This window comes from Coregonus lavaretus (genome assembly GCF_964263955.1).
Source record: "Coregonus lavaretus genome assembly, chromosome: 4".
In the NCBI taxonomy this organism is placed as follows: Eukaryota; Metazoa; Chordata; class Actinopteri; order Salmoniformes; family Salmonidae; genus Coregonus; species Coregonus lavaretus.
Window position 1 is genome coordinate 993,892 of NC_139991.1, and position 21,961 is coordinate 1,015,852.

General features: G+C 43.3%; 2 protein-coding genes across 2 annotated transcripts in view; both read left to right on the forward strand.

Moving 5' to 3' along the window:
* The first annotated feature begins 1,855 nt into the window (after window positions 1–1,855).
* LOC311128098 (short-chain dehydrogenase/reductase family 42E member 1-like) lies at window positions 1,856–5,520 on the forward strand. Its single transcript, XM_084160070.1, has 3 exons — window positions 1,856–1,947; window positions 2,355–2,420; window positions 3,066–5,520. The coding sequence occupies exons 2-3, from the start codon at window positions 2,359–2,361 to the stop codon at window positions 4,162–4,164; spliced, it is 1,161 nt and encodes a 386-aa protein (XP_084016196.1). The 5' UTR covers window positions 1,856–1,947; window positions 2,355–2,358; the 3' UTR covers window positions 4,165–5,520.
* Window positions 5,521–6,535: 1,015 nt separating this feature from the next.
* LOC311127332 (Wilms tumor protein 1-interacting protein homolog) overlaps window positions 6,536–21,961 on the forward strand; it is a 34,303-nt gene continuing 18,877 nt past the window's right edge. The window contains exon 1 of the mRNA XM_084159152.1: window positions 6,536–8,097. Coding sequence (XP_084015278.1) covers window positions 6,582–8,097 — 1,516 coding nt within the window. The 5' untranslated portion in view covers window positions 6,536–6,581. The remainder of the gene's footprint in view (window positions 8,098–21,961) is intronic.

Consider the following 21,961-nt stretch of genomic DNA (forward strand, 5'->3'; position numbering starts at 1 on the left):
ATGACTACCGACCCGTAGCACTCACGTCTGTAGCCATGAAGTGCTTTGAAAGGCTGGTCATGGCTCACATCAACACCATTATCCCAGAAACCCAGGACCCACTCCAATTTGCATACCGCCCCATCAGATCCACAGATGATGCAATCTCTATTGCACTCCACACTGCCCTTTCCCACCTGGACAAGAGGAACACCTACGTGAGAATGCTATTAATTGACTACAGCTCAGCATTCAACACCATAGTGCCCTCAAAGCTCATCACTAAGCTAAGGACCCTGGGACTGAACACCTCCCTCTGCAACTGGATCCTGGACTTCCTGACGGGCCGCCCCCAGGTGGTAAGGGTAGGTAACAACACATCTGCCACGCTGATCCTCAACACAGGGGCCCCTCAGGGGTGCGTGCTCAGTCCCCTCCTGTACTCCCTGTTCACCCATGACTGCATGGCCAGGCACGACTCCAACACCATCATTAAGTTTGCAGACGACACAGCAGTGGTAGGCCTGATCACCGACAACGATGAGACAGCCTACAGGGAGGAGGTTAGAGACCTGGCCGTGTGGTGCCAGGATAACAACCTCTCCCTCAACGTGATCAAGACAAAGGAGATGATTGTGGACTACAGGGGGAAAAAAGATGATTGAGCACACCCCCATTTTCATCGACGGGGCTGTAGTGGAACAGGTTGAGAGCTTCAAGTTCCTTGGTGTCCACATCACCAACAAACTAACATGGTCCAAACACACCAAGACAGTCATGAAGAGGGCACGACAAAGCCTATTCCCCCTCAGGAGACTGAAAAGATTTGGCATGGGTCCTCAGATCCTCAAATAGTTCTACAGCTGCACCATCGAGAGCATCCTGACTGGTTGCATCACAGCCTGGTATGGCAACTGCTCGGGCCTCCGACCGCAAGGCACTACAGAGGGTAGTGCGTACGGCCCAGTACATCACTGGGGCCAAGCTTCCTGCCATCCAGGACCTCTATACCAGGCGGTGTCAAAGACTCCAGCCAACTTAGTCATAGACTGTTCTCTCTGCTACCGCACAGCAAGCGGTACCGGAGCGCCAAGTCTAGGTCCAAAAGGCTTCTTAACAGCTTCTACCCCCAAGCCATAAGACTCCTGAACAGCTAATCATGGCTACCTGGACTATTTGCATTGCCCCCCCACCCCACCCCCTCTTTTACGCTGCTGCTACTCTGTTTATTATCTATGCATAGTCACTATAGCTCTACCCACATGTACATATTACCTCAATTACCTCGACTAATAATAATAATATGCCATTTAGCAGACGCTTTTATCCAAAGCGACTTACAGTCATGCGTGCATACATTTTTGTGTATGGGTGGTCCCGGGGATCGAACCCACTACCTTGGCGTTACAAGCGCCGTGCTCTACCAGCTGAGCTACAGAGGACTAACCGGTGCCCCCGCACATTGACTCTGTACCGGTACCCCCTGTATATAGCCTCCCTACTGTTATTTTATTTTACTGCTGCTCTTTAATTATTAGCTATGTCTATTTTTTACTTAATACTTTTTTTATTTTCTTAAAACTGCATTGTTGGTTAAGGGCTTGTAAGTAAGCATTTCACTGTAAGGTCTACACCTGTTGTATTCGGCGCATGTGGCAAATAACATTTGATTTGATTTGATTTGAACGAGGTCCTTGGTCCTGGCTGGGACAACATATTAAATCCCTGATATTTCTCTACCCTGTCAATAAAGAGGAGGAGTTACCTACTACGTCAAAAGTGTAAAGTAGGAAGTTTGCGTAGCCCATGCACTGACAAGTCATGAAATCGCTCGCAGTTCCCTCCAAGAATTTCACTAGCTCCGCCCAAGAAAATTGTTTATAAAATAGTAACAGCCTGTCACACCGATTAATTAATTTAAGCATTGATGCTGGACAAATGAAAGGGTTGCTACGTTATAACGCCAAGGTAAAAGCCCGTTTTCAATTGAAATTAAAGTGTTTGCTGTTCAATAGCCTAGATAACAGCATGTAGACCAGTAGAAGATGTCAGCGATCTGATTGATACAGTACAGGTTTACACAACTGTCATTGTCGTTCTCTTATGTAGCTAAACTAGTTTGCATCAAATGTTGCGTTCATTAAGCTAATGTAGCCAAACGTCAACGTAGCATCATCAAGTAATAGGCCACAATGTTAGAAGTATGGCTACAGTAGACGTGGTGAGGTTGCAGGTTGTTACATTTACAGCACTACTGGTTGTTATACATTTCGGCACGTGTCTCTTTTACAAGTTCCATACTTTAATTCATGCTCTCTCTGAAGGTATTGTGTGGTGTTATTTCAAGCACATTGACCTTCAAGTTTTATTTTCAGTGAAATGGAAAAGGCGCGAATATGCACGTTTTTGATTACCGGTGGCAGTGGATACTTTGGTTTCCGGTAAGCCCATCAAAATATAAATATTTTACATTATTTGTTGCCTGTACATAGTGTTAATCTCATCAATACACAATAGAACTTGTACATTACCAAGTGAATGTGCAAAATAATTCGTTAACAGTAGTTCTAAAACCCCACTAGGGGGAGTTATCATACCAGTTATTCTAATTATGTTATTCACTGTAGCCTATTCAGTCTGTATTACATACTAAAGTGGCAGAACCTTATCACTCCATCAATTTAATCCCTGCTTACAACAAATTGTTGTGACTTACTAATGGTAGCTTCATACGCAGTGCTTGACTTGGAAAGGAGCTTACCGGAGTTGAGTACCAGCATCTCAAATGTTCTTCTGCTTGAGCTCCTGTTCCTCTTATAGAATATTAGCTCAAAAGTATTGTGAAGCTCCTGCACCTAAATATAAACAGTACTGGCACTCAAAATGAGTACCTGCACTTATTTCAGTCCAAGTCAAGCACTGTTCATAAGTAGGCTAATGACTTTCCTATTTCGTTTTTTAAAAAAATCATGGGGATAATGTTGAACTGAACATTCCTTGAATATCCCTCACTACTACATGTGCAAGGTTTCCCTATACCCAATATTCCAGATTAACAGGATGACTGTATTCTTCATTTCTTACAGCCTTGCCTGCTCACTACATGAAAAGGGAGCTAAAGTCATCCTGTTTGATTTGAGGCCACCCAGCCTAGAGGTTCCAGAGGGCATTGTGTTCCTAAAGGGAGATATTTGTGAGTATGCTCAGGTGGAGAAGGCGGTCACTGGCATGGACTGTGTTTTCCACATCGCCTCCTACGGCATGTCTGGCAGGGAGCAGCTGAACAGGAAGCTGATTGAAGAAGTGAATGTCCAGGGCACAGAGCATGTCCTCAGGGCCTGTGTAGAGGCTGGAGTCTCCAGGCTCGTCTACACCAGCACATTCAACGTAGTGTTCGGAGGCCAAGTCATTGAGGGTGGTGACGAAAGCCTCCCCTACCTACCTCTCCATCTCCACCCTGACCACTACTCCAGAACCAAGTCAGTAGCTGAGATGGCCGTGATGAAAGCCAGTGGTACAGAGCTGAAGGACGGGACAGGTGTGTTGAGGACCTGTGCTCTGCGTCCAGCCGGTATATACGGGCCTGGCGAGCAGAGGCACCTGCCCAGGATCGTTGGGTACATAGAGAAGGGGATATTCAGGTTTGTGTATGGAGATCCGAGAAGTTTAGTGGAGTTTGTCCATGTAGACAACCTGGTGTCTGCACACGAACTGGCTGCAGAGGCTCTGACGTCAGAGCACCAGCACCGCTCTGCTGGACAGGCATACTTCATCTCAGACGGAAGACCTGTCAACAACTTTGAGTTCTTCAGACCTCTGGTGGAGGGTTTGGGTTACTCTTTCCCCAAACTACGTCTACCCGTCTCTCTCATTTACTTTGTTGCGTTCCTCACTGAGATGATTCACCATCTCATCGGCCCAATCTATAACTTCCAGCCTCTGCTCACACGCACAGAGGTGTATAAGACCGGCGTGACACATTACTTCAGCATGACCAAGGCCAAGGCCGAGCTGGGTTATGAGCCCCAGGAGTATAACCTGGAGGAGGTTGTGCAGTGGTTCAAGAGTAGAGGTCACGGAAGAAAACCTAGTGGTTCACGTCTCCAGCGACTGATACTAGATGGTCTTCTATTAGTGGCTCTAGTAGCTCTGGCCCTCGCATACCTCCCAGTGGTTGGCAGTTAATCAGCAGCCAGTAATAAAGTGATAAATCTCAATGGCACATTTAAATGTTGAAACTTGTGCTATACTAGTGGTGATGGATTGTTTGGTTCTCCTTTTATTAATTACACTGTTGGCAGTTTGTAATAAAACAAAATAATATTATTAACCTGAATTAGACCTGTTCAAATTAAAGACCACATAACCTTGTCTTAATAAACGACCATGATTGTGTTTTGTGTAAATTCCAACAATAGATATACCTAGTTAGATATAATATAGCTAACTTTTGTCTTATATTGGCAATTGTTGGACACAATGCATTTTGTTTTTGGCAGGCGTTTAAAGCCAGAATGGAATGTTTGTTTTAATTTGTGCCTGTCCATGGAAGTACCTGACCATAGTCCACTAGTTAAATGCAGTATTTACATAAGGATTCTCTAAACTTGATAATGCATAAGAGACATTTTTTACATTTTAGTCATTTAGCAGACACTCTTATCCAGAGCGACTTACAGTTAGTGAGTGCATACATTATTTTATTTTTTATTTTTTTCATACTGGCCCCCCTTGGGAATCGAACCCACAACCCTGGCGTTGCAAACGCCATGCTCTACCAACTGAGCTACATCCCTGCCGGCCATTCCCTCCCATACCCTGGACAACGCTGGGCCAATTGTGCGCCGCCCCATGGGTCTCCCGGTCGCGGCCGGCTACGACAGAGCCTGGATTCGAACCAGGATCTCTAGTGGCACAGCTAGCACTGCGATGCAGTGCCTTAGACCACTGCGCCACTCGGCAGATGTCTATTGGTACAAACAACATTTGGTCCCACTTTAAATGAAGTACAACTTATAAAGGCTTTATAAAGCATACATAAAGACTTCATAAGCACTACATAAATGCTTCAAAAATCATCTATAAGCATATGTCAAATGGTGTATAAAGGGTGACATAACCATTCCCACTGTAGGGTGAATTGCCAAATGTAACCGCACACTATGTATGTTTATACACCATTTAATGAGTATGACATATGCTTATAGATTATTTGTGACGCATTTATGTAGTGCTTATGAAGCCTTTATGTATGCTATATAAAACCCTTTATAAGTTGTACTTCATTTAAAGTGGGACCCAACATTTACATTGGGCCCTTTTCCCTGATTTTGTTTTTACATCTCAATTGGAGATGGTAATAAGAAAGATGACGGACAATGTATTGTAATGTTTAACGATAAGATTTTATGTTTTTTTATACTGTATAACTTTGAAATGTTTCATGAGGACCGACACAGATTTTTAGTCAATAAGGGATATGTTTCTTTATTTTAGTTGGATAATGTTATCATAATGTTCTTGAATAAAATGACATGACTGAACAGCCTGTGATTTGTGTTTGTAATGAGTTGCACAAAGTAATAGCCTAACTTCATAAAAAATGGGGGCCAAGTCTTAGCTTAATTATCACACATTATATAAACTTTTTTTGTAAATTATAAAAGATCAATCTTTTTGAGACAATGCAATATTTTGCTGTCAAGAATAAAATCATAGATGCGAGTCATGCGACAAATAAGAAATGCATAATCTTGGTGGCAAAAGCCCTTTGTTGATAGACAGAAGAGAAGCCTTCCCTGCATTCGGCATCTAACTGTGATACATTCTGTCCAGCATTAAAACTTTGATACGTGTCCAGCATGCTCTAGAAACAATCCATTCTAAATTCAGTGAAGCTGTTTCTGTCCCGAAACCGAAAAGGGCAAAGGAAATTGGGCCAGGTGAGACTGGTCCTTTGTGCAGTTTTTTAAGGCTGAGATGAATGCAGCCGTACTCTCTCGGGACTATTCTTTTTCAAACCCAGGCACCCCCTTGCTGAGTTAGTCGCAATCATTGTTTCGCTCCAGCATTAACCACATTCCAGAGAGGCGGAGTGCACCCCGTCCACTTCCTCGCATTCCTTCTCCGCAAACGAGTCCCTTGTGCTAAATTGGGTTTAAAACTTGTTTTGACGCACTCTGTGTCTTTTAATACGTAAGATGTGGCTGTTAGTGGTGCATTGCAATATTTTCTCTATTTAACATTTACATTTGAGACTATTTTGGAAAACTGGAGAGAAACTGACAAGGGAAAATTCCTCCGCGCAGCGCGCCATTGACTGTAAAGACCTTTCAACTTAACAAAAACTGAAGTTGACAAACGTATCCTCACGTTGAAACTTTGTGATAAGGGTTTATGTTTTCGAAGATGAAGATCATGCACTGCTCCGAGATTTCCAAGCACACTGGCGGTTCAGAAAACAGGCGACGATTCCTGGATTGAGCCTGCGTTTTGTTATGATTTCCAAGTGAAATGCAATTACTGCTATCTCTCACTCGGTAGTCGGCTTGTGGACTAGTGCGCTCTTTCTCTGAACTTGTTCCTCGCCTCTGGAGCAAACCATGGATCACTATGAGGAAGATTTGGGACTCCGGGCGAGTAAATTAATGGAGGACCTTTCCTTATATGAAGCATACAAAGATGGGATGTACAGTTCAAGGAGGGACATGGTTATCAACCCCGATTTGGATTTTTCGTCTCCAACGATACACGAGCAGAAAAGTAAGACAATGAATGGCAACTCTGCGCCTCACCAACAGATACACACCGTTGAGAATTACATGTCTGGGAATAAAGTGTACACTGCGGCTCCCGTGCGCCCCGTGAATGGCAACAGAGCCGTTCCTGTGGATTATTGCACCCCTCAAAGAGACATAGTTTATCCTAATGAAGATAGCTATTGCACCAAATCCGAAATTGCTTTGCCGTGTTATAGCGGCGCGTCCGAGCGGCACAGGAGGTACTCCTTGGAGGTGCAGGGGCATAGGTACAGCACTGGTAGCGCGTACGATGGAGTGGTTTTGAACAAGCCAGTACCGCCACCTGGCAACAGATGCAACAGTATCTGTGTTACCACCAACCACGACGGCAGATACAATGCAACCAGCCCGCGGTCCAGTTTCGCATCCTCCCTCTCGTCCCAGGAGCAAAGCAAACATGCAAGCCCGAGGTCGAGCATCAGTAGCCCGCGCACGAGTCTGGTGGTACCCGGGCAAGACAAGTACACGAGTCCCAGGTCCAGTCTGGTACACTGTGAAGGGAGCAGTGTCCTCAGCCCCCGGTCTAGCTATGCAAGTACAGCCAGCGACACAAGTAAACATTCCAGCCCAAGGGCCAGTCTGAACAGCTATGACTGCTGCAGTAAGCCCAGCAGTAACCGCACCAGCGGCATCAGTATGGGCTACGACCAAAGGCACATCAGCCCCAGGTCCAGCACAGCGAGCCAGTATTCTTGTACCACCAGTCCACGCTCTAGCTATTCTGATTCGCGTTACATGCCTGTGGGGAACCATGATCTGGAGGGTGCGGTTTTGCATGGCATGCCGTTGGCTAGTCCTCGGTCAAGCATCTGCAGCCAGGACGGGTGCGCAAGACCCGGGACAATAGCTAACTGCGTCGTTAGTCCCCGGTCCAGTATCTCCAGTCACAGTTCCAGAAGTTCCCGGAGCTCCAGGGGATCTATGAGCACCTACCCGGATCTCCAACTGCCTTCACCCAGGTCCTCAATGCTGGGGACTGGTTTGCAGGAGGACATACTAACTCACGATTGTGGAGATACCAACGGTGTCCATAATCGTATCCATCTCCAAGCGCTCTCGGGGATGCCAGAAGCCCAGCCACAGCATGCACCACAACAGTCAACCCAGGCAGGGATGAATACAGAGGTGACCGCTGGATCACCATCATCTTCTTATGGGCTCCATACGAAAACTCCAGCCTCAGGGCAGAGGTTTAAACTACCTTACCAGGTGACCCCATGCCGGGAAAGTGGCCCAAGCCAAGCAGAAAGGAGTCTGGAAGCACTCACCTTGGAGCTGGAGAAGGAGTTAGAAATGCACATGAAAAAAGAATACTTTGGTAAGTGTAACTCCTCCTATGAATGATTATAAGGAACACTATGAGTGTGCAAAAAAGTGAGAATAAAGCTTTAAAATAGCAAAACATGAAATGAAACAATAATTGTATTGACTTTTCTTTATATTTGCATATCTTTTTTTAGATTACATTTATGAAAGCTCCCAAAACATGTCTCAATAAGAGGTCAGAATTAGGCTATTCTTACACAAAGTCAAATGAATTAGTCATGTAAAAATGTAAAAGGGCCAGACTACATCCTCCATGTCCCATGTGTTTGGTGGTCTGATAATAACCCTCATGGTTATGAACTTGAACTCTGGTGCCCTATGGTCCATACATGGGTGGAAGAGAAGTCAATTGATGGGCATCACTGGGTTACTTCATCTTCAGCTGGGTCACTAACCTCATTAGTCCTCTGTAGCTCAATTGGTAGAGCATGGTGCTTGTAATGCCAGGGTAGTGGGTTCGATCCCCGGGACCACCCATACGTATACGTAAAAATGTATGCACACATGACTGTAAGTCGCTTTGGATAAAAGTGTCTGCTAAATGGCATATTATTATTATAGCTGAGCACATGTTCATTGGCAGCACAACACAGGTCAGGCCATCGATATTTGGAAACATTTCCAATCATAACACCTCTAATTCTATTGCTAGACACAAACGTCTCATCACCTGTTCTAGTTGATTTACTAATACATATTTTCCCTGTGGTAATTTACATTTAAGTCATTTAGCAGACGCTCTTATCCAGAGCGACTTACAAGTTGTGTTTACACTGAGGATCATTTGAGTTTATTTGAAGCATGAGCTTTAATGAGAGCAGTGCAAAAACAAAACATACATTTTTCAAGTTTAAGAATATTATCTCCACATTACATATTGTGTTGTCATAATATTTAGTGTGTTTGATATTGTGGGAGGCTGAGACAGAGTTAGGCTAACTGGAGCATTAACTGAGTGATTAGGCCCATTTTGTCCATGTAGCCAGCTGACCACTGATTGGTCAAACAGTGTTGTGGCCTGGCCACAGCAGCCCTGCCACTGATCAATCAGAAGTGGCTGGTGACGCCTGAGGTAGCCCTTTGCCTCAAGTCCTTGGTTGTTTTGTGAGGTGAGGTGGGGAATATTGTCCCAAGAGCTACTGGGGATCCTTTTCATTATAAAATCACAGTCCTGATCTCCATCTTGCACAGCAAGTGTAATAACTATAGTGTAAGACATAGTAATACATTTTAGATTTTAGATTTGACACATTAGTCATTTAGCAGACGCTCTTATCCAGAGCGACTTACAGTTAGTGAGTGCATACATTTTCATACTGGCCCCCCGTGGGAAAGAACCCACAACCCTGGCGTTGCAAGCGCCATGCTCTACCAACTGAGCATATTGACATAACAGAAACATTTCCTTATGTGTAACAAGTCAGGTGCTATTCGTTGTTGTTACTCATGTTACTACAAAGCAGCTATTTTGTAGTGCTAAGTAATTCCATTGTTTACTATTCCAGTGTAGTTGTGGAGCTTGTAAAGTTTGTCTATTAATCGGCATTCTGTTAAACGACTTCAGCCTAGCTTCACTGAGCTTTGTTGAACACGACTTCAGCTTAGCTTCACTGAGCTTTGTTGAACACGACTTCAGTTTAGCTTCACTGAGCTTTGTTGAACACGACTTCAGCCTAGCTTCACTGAGCTTTGTTGTCATCTCATCTAGTGGCTGGTTGCAACCTTAACAACTAACATGTGTATTCTATAATGCCAACAACGACTCCCTCTGTGGCAGATAAGAGTGGCTTTTACAGAGAAATACACATTTCTGTTTTGGCAGAGCTAACGTTTACACAGCGCTGAATGGAACCTTCTGTTCTGTCCCAGGGAGCAGAGTAGATACCCTTCAGTGATTCAGTGGTCTTGCTGCTTGGTGAAAAAGCCCGGCCAGTCGGCCACTGCAGTTGGCATTCTCTGGAAGACTTCTCTCTGCCGTTTCTCTCTGTGCTTTCCTCAAGTTAGATTTCTTTGGGCCTTTTTTCTCCATGTGTGCTGTGAGTTGTAACTTTTTTGCAACATATTCCCTCCCTGAGACTTGAAGTCATTGTTTTTGAAGGGGTGAACTCTCCCCTCCCACAGGAAAAGAAAGGAGAATCTATCCACCTTTTGAATGTGCTGATGGACAAATGGCTGCGGTCTGAGAACAGAACAGTGGTTTGATTTTGTTTTCCTCCAGTGCGCTGGCTGGCTCAGAGTGACGCTGAGACGGCTGTTCATTTGTCACAGAGGAGCAGGTGAGAGCTGTAGAATGCAGCAGACAGAAGCCCCTCACACTAGGCTGGGCCAAGAGAGAGCGAGAGAGCCGGCTCTGTTTCCGTGGCGACAGTGGAGAAATTGATCGCCCGGGCTTTGAGGTCTGTGCTGTCACACTGCGTTGCTCTGCTCTGTGCTCTGCCTCGCTGCAGGCCCCTGTGTGGCCTCTGTTTGTTGTGGTGGCGAAGGAGCTGTGAATCAACAGCTGGCCCGGGACAGACCAGCATTGAGGCCTCCAGAGCAGAGCCGCCCGCCCCCGCCCAGACCCCCCCGCGAAGCCCTTCATTAACCAGCCAGTGGGGAGTCGGGCAGCACCAGACACTTGGCACACGATCTTGGCTCGCGGGCCAGACATGGCTGTCGGGGGTCAAGTCTGATCACCTGCTCAGAATAATAATGACGGGATAGTAATGCTACATGGTTGACTCAGAAAGGGTTTGGTCAACTTTTACTGTGTTGGTGGTGGTGTCAGTCACCCCATCTCTCAACTCTCACTGCAGCCGCTCTGGAGTGCAGTCTAAGATAGCATGTATGGCTTGGAGCTAAATGGAGCAGATAAAATTGATATTTTGACAAATACACTTATAAATACACAAAACACATAGGCAGCCAAATGTTGTAGGGCCATGGGAAACTCTTGTGTCAGTTGATACGCGAATATAGCTCACATTATTGATACAAGTTCATGATGCATTAGCTTAATCACAAATTCACTGTCATTAGTGAAGTTTGAGTATTTCTGTAGCTCCCTATCACAAATATGGGAAGTGTTTAGAGTGCTGCCATTACCCTTCCAACAATAGACCATGAGTAGAGAGAACACACTGTCTCTGGCCTGCCTGAAAAAGAACAGAACATAGCATCATCTCTTAAATATTGTGAGAGATTTTCAGACTGATTTTCTGCCTCATTTCCAGTTTCATGCCATTTCTCAAACATTGCAGGCAGCTATACATCAACATAATGATTTCAAGTACACAAAGAAATTGAATGTCACTATTTCTTATTAGTTCCATTCTTGTTTATGTAGCCTAATAGTTTATTACACTGTATTTCATATGTTCCCAACAGTGGTGTAGTGCTGTTTTTTAGGTGAAATGACATCATCATTTCCTCAATGAAAGTTTGTACCAACAGATTATTATTTTTTTGAGTCATTTAGCAGACGCTCTTATCCAGAGCGACTTACAGGAGCAATTAGGGTTAAGTGCCTTGCTCAAGGGCACATCAACAGATTTTTCACCTAGTCGGCTCAGGGATTAGAACCAGCGACCTTTCGGTTACTGGCACAACGCTCTTAACCACTAAGCTATCTGCCGCCCAGATGTAGCCAATTGAATAGCCTATCATTATAGAATATGCATAAAATGCGTTCTCCAATTGCAACATCTGCTTATGCCCACACATATTGTCTAAAGTAAATGTTATATTTCTAATACCCTCAAACACAAAGCTAGGCATAGGCTACCTCATTTCAAAATAGGCCATCATCACTGTCCATCGTGAATGATTATTCTTCGCATTTTACCACTGAAACGTCCAAACTGCATCTCCATGCCAGTCATTTGATTGATCTCGATCAGTTTCATGGGAATATGCAATTAGATCTTCTTGAATTAGCCTACTGTTTTGCGAGCGAATTAGAGCAGATTGTGTTAACAAACTATTAGCCTTGTATTTTGTTTCAATCAAAGCATATATCCTGCCTTGTGGCGTGCGCTGTTGAGTTGGCGCATGTGGATTTTCTTTTTACTATTCAGCTTCAGCTAACCATCCTAAAATCTCATTAGAAATGAGGAGGTGTTTTTGGTGTTTTGGTGTAACAGTATCGTTATAATGTCCAATTTGAAAATAACTTTAAAAATAAATAAGTAGAAATTACACAATTTGATGCAGCTCCATGGTAGAAAGAATAGTCTCTGATGTTTGTCCATGAGTTCCATATTTCTGGCAACAACATGATGCTATTATATTTGCTTTTGTTATGTAAAATGCAAATGAATCATTATGTGATCTTGCAAGACATTGATTCAGCTTTGATCTAACTTTACTAAACGAGTACCATTGTGAGAAGTGATAGTCTTCTATTTGTAATAATAGTAATAAGTGATGAGTATGACTATTCGACTTAGGCAACAGATCTTGATGAGATTTCATTTTAAGCGATTGGAGCGCCGTTTGTGGTGTTGAAAGGACAGAGCCAGGATCGCACAATGATCTTAAAGAAGTTGGACCAACTTGTGGTGCTGAAGGATAGCTCTGCCATTTGGCCAGTTCAGGAACAAACAACAATAATTAGCAGTAGGCCTTTAGCCTACTAGGCCTACGACTACGTGGTATAGCTACTTGTAGGCTATAGCCTAATGTAAAAACAAATACTTAGCTTAATATCATGGCACTGTTTGCGAGGAGAGCTTTATTGCGAGTAGGCATTTCATTGAATTGTGTCGCTTACATGCTGTGTCATAAATAAACATTGATTTGATTAGCTTGAACACATGGTTACAATATACCCTATTTCAGAATAAAAGAAAACAGAGAGGAGAACTATCAATTTATATAATTTATTTGCATAGATTGAACATATTATCAAATCAATTGACTAAGTAGTGAACATAAATCATTACTACGTAGAATTGCAGGATTTTTTTTTTTAAACAGTCATAAAATCAAGCTTTTAGTGTGGTGTATTCATGCATCACAATAAACTATAGCGTAAATACATTATTACCTCAAACTTGGCCCATTTCACAGTTCCAATTGCCCAACCTGACATGCCAAGCTAGAACGGGCCCTGCAGCTCAACCAATAGGCTAAATATCCCAAGCAGGGCTACAGCAACTTCCAGAGAAGGTCAGGCTCTCAGGCTTTACGGTGGCCACTCTGGTTTGGGTGTCCTCGGCAGAACTATGTTGCTGTAACCAAGTGGTCACATATCGTTCTGGGTTCTACTGCGCAAGAGGGGTCTGTGGAGTTTCATGAACATCAAGGCAGACACACAGTGACATTTAGTTTTTCAACGTTCTCACTGGCCAAAGTGGTCACGCCTTCGACGGGCCTCCACAGTGCACACACATAGCCTACAGTTCTTCATCATTCTCGCCACCGCCAGAGAGAAGACAGGGAAGAAACCACCATTTACCTGCCTCTAGGCTGCTATACATATTTATTTGGTTTGTCATTCTATCGTTTTTCATGGAATTTTAGTGTTAATTAAATATACATTATTTTGAATTTATCAGAATTAATTTACCAGAAATAGTTTTACCAGCTGCGTGTATTCTCAAATTGAAAAAAGTGAGGGAGAGCCACTCCTTCACACTCCGGCAGCACTACACCCCTGGTCCCCAAAGGTATGGAACTCACTGAGTTATGGGCAGCATCACTGAGTGTGCTACTGACAAAGAAGGGCAATGTTTTTTCTTCTCCACATGTGTCCGGTGGTGTTGTCCTGTCCTGATCACACTGGACATGATGTACTGACGATGGAGGCACCAGGGACTTAGGGATCTGGTTTAAATTAAAAAGAACAAATGAGACTTTTCCTGCTCAGTCCCTCTCCCTCCCTAACCCTCTCCCTAGTCCCTTCAGTCATGTAAAACACTGTCCACATCCGTTTGAGAGGGCCTTTTAGGCTTTACAGCAACATTTATGGGAAATCATCTCAAGTCAACTTGGCTCAAAATGCCATGAACTTTTCCTTAGCTTGTAGCAATTTCCATATTCCGTTCGGTTTTTCCTGTCAAGCTTTCCTTCCTCAGGGCAAGGCTGCCACCTTGGGAGATGAAATGGACATGTACCTGGCGGTGTGCACATGGACATGGTCCGTTGTTTTATTTACAATTCTGACTGAAGCTCCAGCAGGACTGTACTATAGAAGTACAGTGGAAATAAGCAAAGCCTTAAACTACAGTGGAAATGAAGTATAGTGGAAAATAAACCAAGGCAGAGAGAGGACAGTATTGGGGCAGTAGCTCCTATGAGTATTCAGAAGATATCAGTTCAACAAAGCCTCTAAGAATGTTGCTCTACCCCACCTCATTGTCAGCATATTCCCCTGCAAACATCTCAGCACCGCTATCTGTCTCGTAGTCAGATACCGTAGTAGACAGAGGAGGCTTCAGGCAAGTGTATGCGTCTGGAATGCAGCAGAATGGGACTGAGATAGCTGGAGGAGACCTTGGTCTGAAGAATGCACAATAAACTGTGTGTGTGAGGAGGTGGGGGTTGTGATAATGACCTGCTGAGCAGAGATATCATCAAGTGGTGGGAGTCTACACTCCCTCCAAAAATCAACCACCCTGGAGTGCAGACTCCCCCCTACCTTCCCCACCTCGCTATAACACACTTCGGCTCTACTCCCCGGTAGCACTTGGTCCTTGCACTCAAAGTTCAGACACTCCGAGATCAGAGACCACAGATAGCCTTTGCCTTGCCAACCCTGTGAAGACTTGTCACTGCTAGCTTCACATTTCTCCAGCCTGTACCTCCTAGGAACAGCCATCTTTTCAAAGCAGAGCAGAAGAGGTGCATATGTGGTACAGATGGTATAATAGAGGTGCCATTACATTTTCAGGACCTGCCATTATCAGTGTAGATCCATGCGTTTCAATTGTATGGCAGCCAACAGTTTGTCCACACTGTTCATGGAATTGTTCGATGCCAATGCCCCAATTATGAAAAAAACAAAACATGTTCAGAAATATTCCTGGAAGTTCTGGAACAGTGGGAGAGCATTAAAAGAACATTAGCAGTGAGATACAGGAACATTGGCAGACCACCCCAGACTAGAGTAGTATGCTGGGCTTGGAGTTTGGAGGTAGTACAGATCGGCCAGCAGCCCTGGCCTAATCAAGAGAGTCTAACTGCTGTCAGCTGAGGCAAGGCAGATTATAATCAATGACCACGTTTATATATATATAGGCTATATATGTTTTATTGTCACATACACCAGATAGGTGTAGTGAAATGTGTTGTTTTACAGGGTCAGCCATAGTAGTACGGCGCCCCTGGAGCATACGTTTTTTTGTTGCAATAAAATGCAAATTAATTACTTAAAAATCATACAATGTGATTTTCTGGATTTTTGTTTTAGATTCAGTTTCTCACAGTTGAAGTGTACCTATGATAAAAATTACAGACCTCTACATTCTTTTTAAGTAGGAAAACCTGCAAAATCGGCAGTGTATCAAATACTTGTTCTCCCCACTGTACATACTATATACATTTTATGGACACAGTCAATTTTACAATAATTCTATTTTGTTTGTTTTTACGCCTGAACATCCTCTACCCTCAACCTCTCCGATCATTTTCATGATCTTTCTAACTGTGCTCTTTCACAAAAGCTCTCAACCTATAACCTATATACTTATTATGGACACAGTATCCTTTACATTAGTTATCTTGTTGTTATTATTTGTTGTTAGTTGTTATTAGTCCCATCCTTCAGCTCCATTCAACACCTCCCATCTATCGCTTAACACCATCCATATTGGATATCTATTTGACATATATTTTTCAACTGTACTGTGATGTTTCACAAAAGTTCTGAACCCTTCTATTCTCATTGTTTCTACCGATTGTAAATTGAAAAGAAACATTTTTGCTAAAAGTATTATTATATTATTGATCGATTGACTATGATTTTTCAGATCACCCAGTAGTGCTATCTGCAGGGTTAGCTCCAGGTAAATATTGCAATCCTTCAGCCATTCCTGGACCTGTGACCAAAAACAAGCTACAAATGGACAGTACCAAAACAAATGATCTAATGATTCTGTCTCTTAGCAGCAAAATCTGCAGAGCTGGGAAGATTGTATCCCCCATATAAATAACATTCTATTGGTAGCAAAATGTTTGTATAATAATTTAAATTGAAAAATTCTAAGTTTTGAATCCGGCGTCGTTTTGCGTATCAGTTCATAAACATTATGCCATGGAATCGGTACGTCAAAAATCTCTTCCAAACTATTTTGCAATCTGTATTTATGTATTTATGTATGTATTTATGTATGTAAAGTGTCCATAAAATGTATATAGTAAGTATAAGCTGGAAGTAGAGGCCTAACCATTGTTGTTCACTAGTTTACTCCAATTAGGGAAAGGGTGGTGGGGTTGGAAAGTAATAAAGGGGAATATATTTTTAAAAAAAAGGATATGTATGTGTATGTATGTATAGGCACTCCTGTAGCTCAGTTGGTAGAGCATGGCGCTTGCAACGCCAGGGTTGTGGGTTCGTTTCCCACGGGGGGCCAGTATGAAAAATGTATGCACTCACTAACTGTAAGTCGCTCTGGATAAGAGCGTCTGCTAAATGACTAAAATGTAAATGTAAAATGTATGTGTGTGTATGTATGTATGTAAGTGTGTATATATATATAAAAAAAAACATGGGGGATTGGAAGTGATGCAGACAATTACATTGATGGAAGTTACAATCTATCTGCAATATTAAGCTGATCTACCCCCTAAAAAAAAAAAAATAGCCTTCCTAATGTAGGAAATTATAAGCAGAAAAGTATCTAAATGAGGCGAACCAACTTTTTTTTCGCACCCCATTTCAAAAAAATGTTTCCCCGTTCTTGGGTAAATTAGGAATATTCTGTTTATTTATGGATACAGGGATACTCGTGGGTGGGAAATCAAAGGTGCATGTAAACAGTTTATCCTGAATAAGTCAAATCAAAGTTTATTTGTCGCGTACACAGATTAGCAGATGGTAATGCAGGTGCAGCGAAATGCTTTTGTTCCTAGCTCCAGCAGTGCAGTAAATGTCTAACAGTATAATACTAATACACAATAATCCTAAGAAAAAAAGAAATGAACAAAAGAAGAAGAAACAAGAGATTAATATAAGAAAAATAAGACCTTAACCGGGATATGAGCTATTATCCTGAATACTGTACGCATGTAAACATTGTCAAATGAAATGAAATGAAATTTTATTTGACACATACACGTGTTTAGCAGATGTTATTGCAGGGGTAGTGAAATTCTTGTGCTTCTAGCTCCGACAGTGCAGTAATATTTACAAGTAATATCTAACAATTTCACAACATATACCCAATACACACAAATCTAAGTAAGGAATGGAATTAAGAATATATACATATATGGACAAGCAATGACAGAGCAGCATGGACTAAGATACATTAGAATATTACAGAATACAGTATATACATATGAGATGAGTAATGCAAGATATGTAAACATTATTATAGTGACTAGTGTTCCATTTCTTAAAGTGGCCAGTGATTTCAATAGGCAGCAGCAGCCTCTAATGTGCTAGTGATGGCTATTTAACAGTCTGATGGCCTTGAGATAGAAGCTGTTTTTCATTCTCTCGGTCCCAGCTTTGATGCACCTGTACTGACCTCGCCTTCTGGATGATAGCGGGATGAACATGCAGTGGCTCGGGTGGTTGATGTCCTTGATTATCTTTTTGGCCTTCCTGTGACATCGGGTGCTGTAGGTGTCCTGGAGGGCAGGCAGTGTGCCCCCGGTGATGCGTTGGGCAGACTGCACCACCCTCTGGAGAGCCCTGCGGTTGCGGGCGGTGCAGTTGCCGTACCAGGTGGTGATACAGCCCGATAGGATGCTCTCAATTGTGCATCTGTAAAAGTTTGTGAGGGTTTTAGGTGCCAAGCCAAATTTCTTCAGCCTCCTGAGGTTGAAGAGGCTCTGTTGCGCCTTCTTCGCCACACTGTCTGCGTGGGTGGACCATTTCAGTTTGTCAGTGATGTGTACGCCAAGGAACTTGAAGCTTTCCACCTTCTCCACTGCGGTCCCATCGATGTGGATAGGGGGTGCACCCTCTGCTGTTTCCTGAAGTCCACAATCATCTCCTTTGTTTTGTTGAGTGAGAGGTTATTTTCCTGGCACCACACTCCCAGAGCCCTCACCTCCTCCCTGTAGGCTGTCTCGTCATTGTTGGTAATCAAGCCTACTACTGTTGTGTCGTCTGCAAACTTGATGATTGAGTTGGAGGCGTGCTTGGCCACGCAGTCATGGGTGAACAGGGAGTACAGGAGGGGGTTGAGCACGCACCCTTGTGGGGCCCCAGTGTTGAGGATCAGCGAAGTGGAGATGTTGTTTCCTACCCTGACCACCTGGGGGCGGCCAGTCAGGAAGTCCAGGATCCAGTTGCACAGGGCGGGGTTCAGACCCAGGGCCTCGAGCTTAATGATGAGCTTGGAGGGTACTATGGTGTTGAGTGCTGAGCTATAGTCAATGAACATCATTCTTACATAGGTATTCCTCTTGTCCAGATGGGATGCGGCAGTGTGCAGTGTGATGGCGATTGCATCGTCTGTGGATCTATTGGGGCGGTAAGCAAAATTGAAGTGGGTCTAGGGTGACAGGTAAGGTAGAGGTGATATGATCCTTGACTAGTCTCTCAAAGCACTTCATGATGACAGAGGTGAGTGCTATGGGGCGTCATTTAGTTCAGTTACCTTTGCTTTCTTGGGTACAGGAACAATGGTGGCAGTCTTGAAGCATGTGGGGACAGCAGACTGGAATAGGGAGAGATTGAATATGTCCGTAAACACACCAGCCAGCTGGTCTGCGCATACTCTAAGGACGCGGCTAGGGATGCCGTCTGGGCTGGCCGCCTTGCGGGAGTTAACATGCTTAAATGTCTTACTCACATCGGCCACGGAGAAGGAGAGCCCACAGTCCTCGGTAGTGGGCCGCGTCGGTGGCACTATGTTGTCCTCAAAGCGGGCGAAGAAGTTGTTTAGCTTGTCCGGAAGCGAGACGTCGGTGTCGGCGACGTGGCTGGTTTTCCTTTTGTAGTCCGTGATTGTCTGTAGATCCTGCCACATACGTCTTGTGTCTGAGCCGTTGAATTGCGACTCCACTTTGTCTCTATACTGATGTTTTGTCAGTTTAATTGCCTTGCGGAGTGAGTAGCTACACTGTTGTCAGAGTGCTTGTGGTAAAGGATCCGGAGCCCTCAGAAACACCATGGAACACTCCAATCCAATCTGATATCTTGTTCACTTTTAGTAAGTCTAAATAGTTCAGGTGCTGGACAGATAAAAATAAAAGCAAAAGTCTTCAATCTGTGGTTGAAGACTTTGGTTTATTGAGACACACAAAATAGACAACATTTCGACCCCACTGGCATCTTTTTCAAGTTCACTTTTAGGTGGTTACATAACTACACTTTGATGTCTTCTGGGTCTCTTGTTAAAGGGAATATAGAGGTAATATGGGATCAACCAAGCTGGACAGTAATATTTTACTTTCTTGCCAATGGCTATTCTAAATATTTATTTTGGTCAAGCTGTTGTGATTTAGATGATTCATAGATTGGCTCTTTATCCATATCAGAGAGAATAGCCCTAATTTTTCCTCTTATCATTTCTGAGTGCAGGAACAGCGTCTCAACTTTAGGTTGGAATAGGAAATGCCAATATTTGACTTTGGTCCAGCTGAATGACTCTTGTTGAAAGGAAAACATGTGGGCCTAACCTTTGGATAGCCTTGCAGTACCGTAGCCCATCATTTCATACAGTGTGAATTACGAGGAATGAATGAGACATGAGCTCCTCTAAAGGCAACAAAAGTCTAACTTTGGGGGGGTCGTTAAATATTTATAGTTTGACGAGACGCGTGCCAACAGCAAGACACATCAATCTCACCGGAGAAAGTATCCAAGTGAGCGAAACAGCGCCTGTCATTCTCTTTTTGGCCAGACAGCATCAGATACATGGGTACACATACTGAGACAGAGGGCCGCTGTTTCGCTCTCTCGGATGCTTTTTCCGGTGAGATAGATTCTGCCACTTGCGAATCTGAAAAATTATAAAATCTTATTTCATACGTTTGTTATTTTTTTCTTGTTCCAATTTTTGGGGAAGCATGGCTTCCATTGGCATCCATGAATACACGCTGTAGTAGGCCTAATGACAATCGCTGAATGTCATTATGGTGTTTTTAACAGATGTCTCTTTCCTTTCATGAAATGGTGCGTGTACACTACTGGGATTATTTTGGAGAGGACGAAATGTACAGTTAGCCTACTTTTTGAAGGGATTTGTTTGACAGTCAGATTTAAACATCATGACTGGTTGTGTTCATGCCACATTAAAATGTAATACATTTTTGTCTTTACTATTAGGCCCATAAAAGCATTTTTGCACGCGCTAGGCTCCCAAGAATGTCATGGTATAATTCACACTCTTATGTCATAGATGTAAAAAGCAGGGTTGGAGTCTTTTCGGAATTTCTGACTTAAATTAAATTCAAACAATGAATTGGAATTGAATTTGAATTTAAGGAAGTAGAATTAAATTCAAACCAATTCAAACCAATTCAACTGAGATGTGAAACATGAAAGTGTCATTCATTTGTCAAATATTTTATAAAAATTATATGCCACTTATTAATGCAAAGAATACACATACCATTTCAAATATTAGTTTGATTATAACTCAAAGATGTCAAACAGTTTTTTTATTTGTCATGATACAGTGCCTTCGGAAAGTATTCAGACCCCTTCCCTTTTTCCACATTTTGTTACGTTACAGCCTTATGCAAAAAATTGATTAAATTTTTTTTTTCTTCTCAACAATCTACACAAATACCACATAATGACAAAGCAAAAACTGGTTTTTAGGAATTTAAGCAAATTTATTAAAAATAACAAACAGAAATACCTTATTTACATAAGTATTCAGACCGAAATTGAGCTCAGGTGCATCCTGTTTCCATTGATCATCCTTGAGATGTTTCTACAACTTGATTGGAGTCTACCTGTGGTAAATTCAATTGATTGGACATGATTTGGAAAGGCACACACCTGTCTATATAAGGTATCCCACAGTTGACAGTGCATGTCAGAGCAAAAACCAAGCGATGAGGTCGAAGGAATTGTCCGTACAGCTCCGAGACAGGATTGTGTCGAGGCACAGCTCTGGGGGAGGGTCCACTTGAAGTTTGCCAAAAGGCACCTAAAGACTCTCAGACCATGAGAAACAAGATTCTCTGGTCTGATGAAACCAAGATTGAACTCTTTGGCCTGAATGCCAAGTGTCACGTCTGGAGGAAACCTTGCACCATCCCTACGGCGAAGCATGGTTGTGGCAGCATCATGCTGTGGGGATGTTTTTCAGCAGCAGGGACTGGGAGACTAGTCAGGATCGAGGTAAAGATGAACGGAGCAAAGTACAGAGAGATCCTTGATCCCTGCTCCAGAGCGCTCAGGACCTCAGACTGGGGCGAAGGTTCACCTTTCAACAGGACAACGACCCTAAGCACACAGCCAAGACAACACAGGAGTGGCTTCGGGACAAGTCTCTGAATGTCCTTGTGTGGCCCAGCCAGAGCCCGGACTTGAACCCGATCGAACATCTCTGGAGAGACCTGAAAATAGCTGTGCAGCGACACTCCCCATCCAACCTAACAGAGCTTGAGAGGATCTGCAGAGAAGAATGGGAGAAACTCCCCAAATACAGGTGTGCCAAGGTTGTAGCGTCATACCCAAGAAGACTCGAGGCTGTAATCCATGCCAAAGGTGCTTCAACAAAGTACTGCGGAAAGAGTCTGAATTC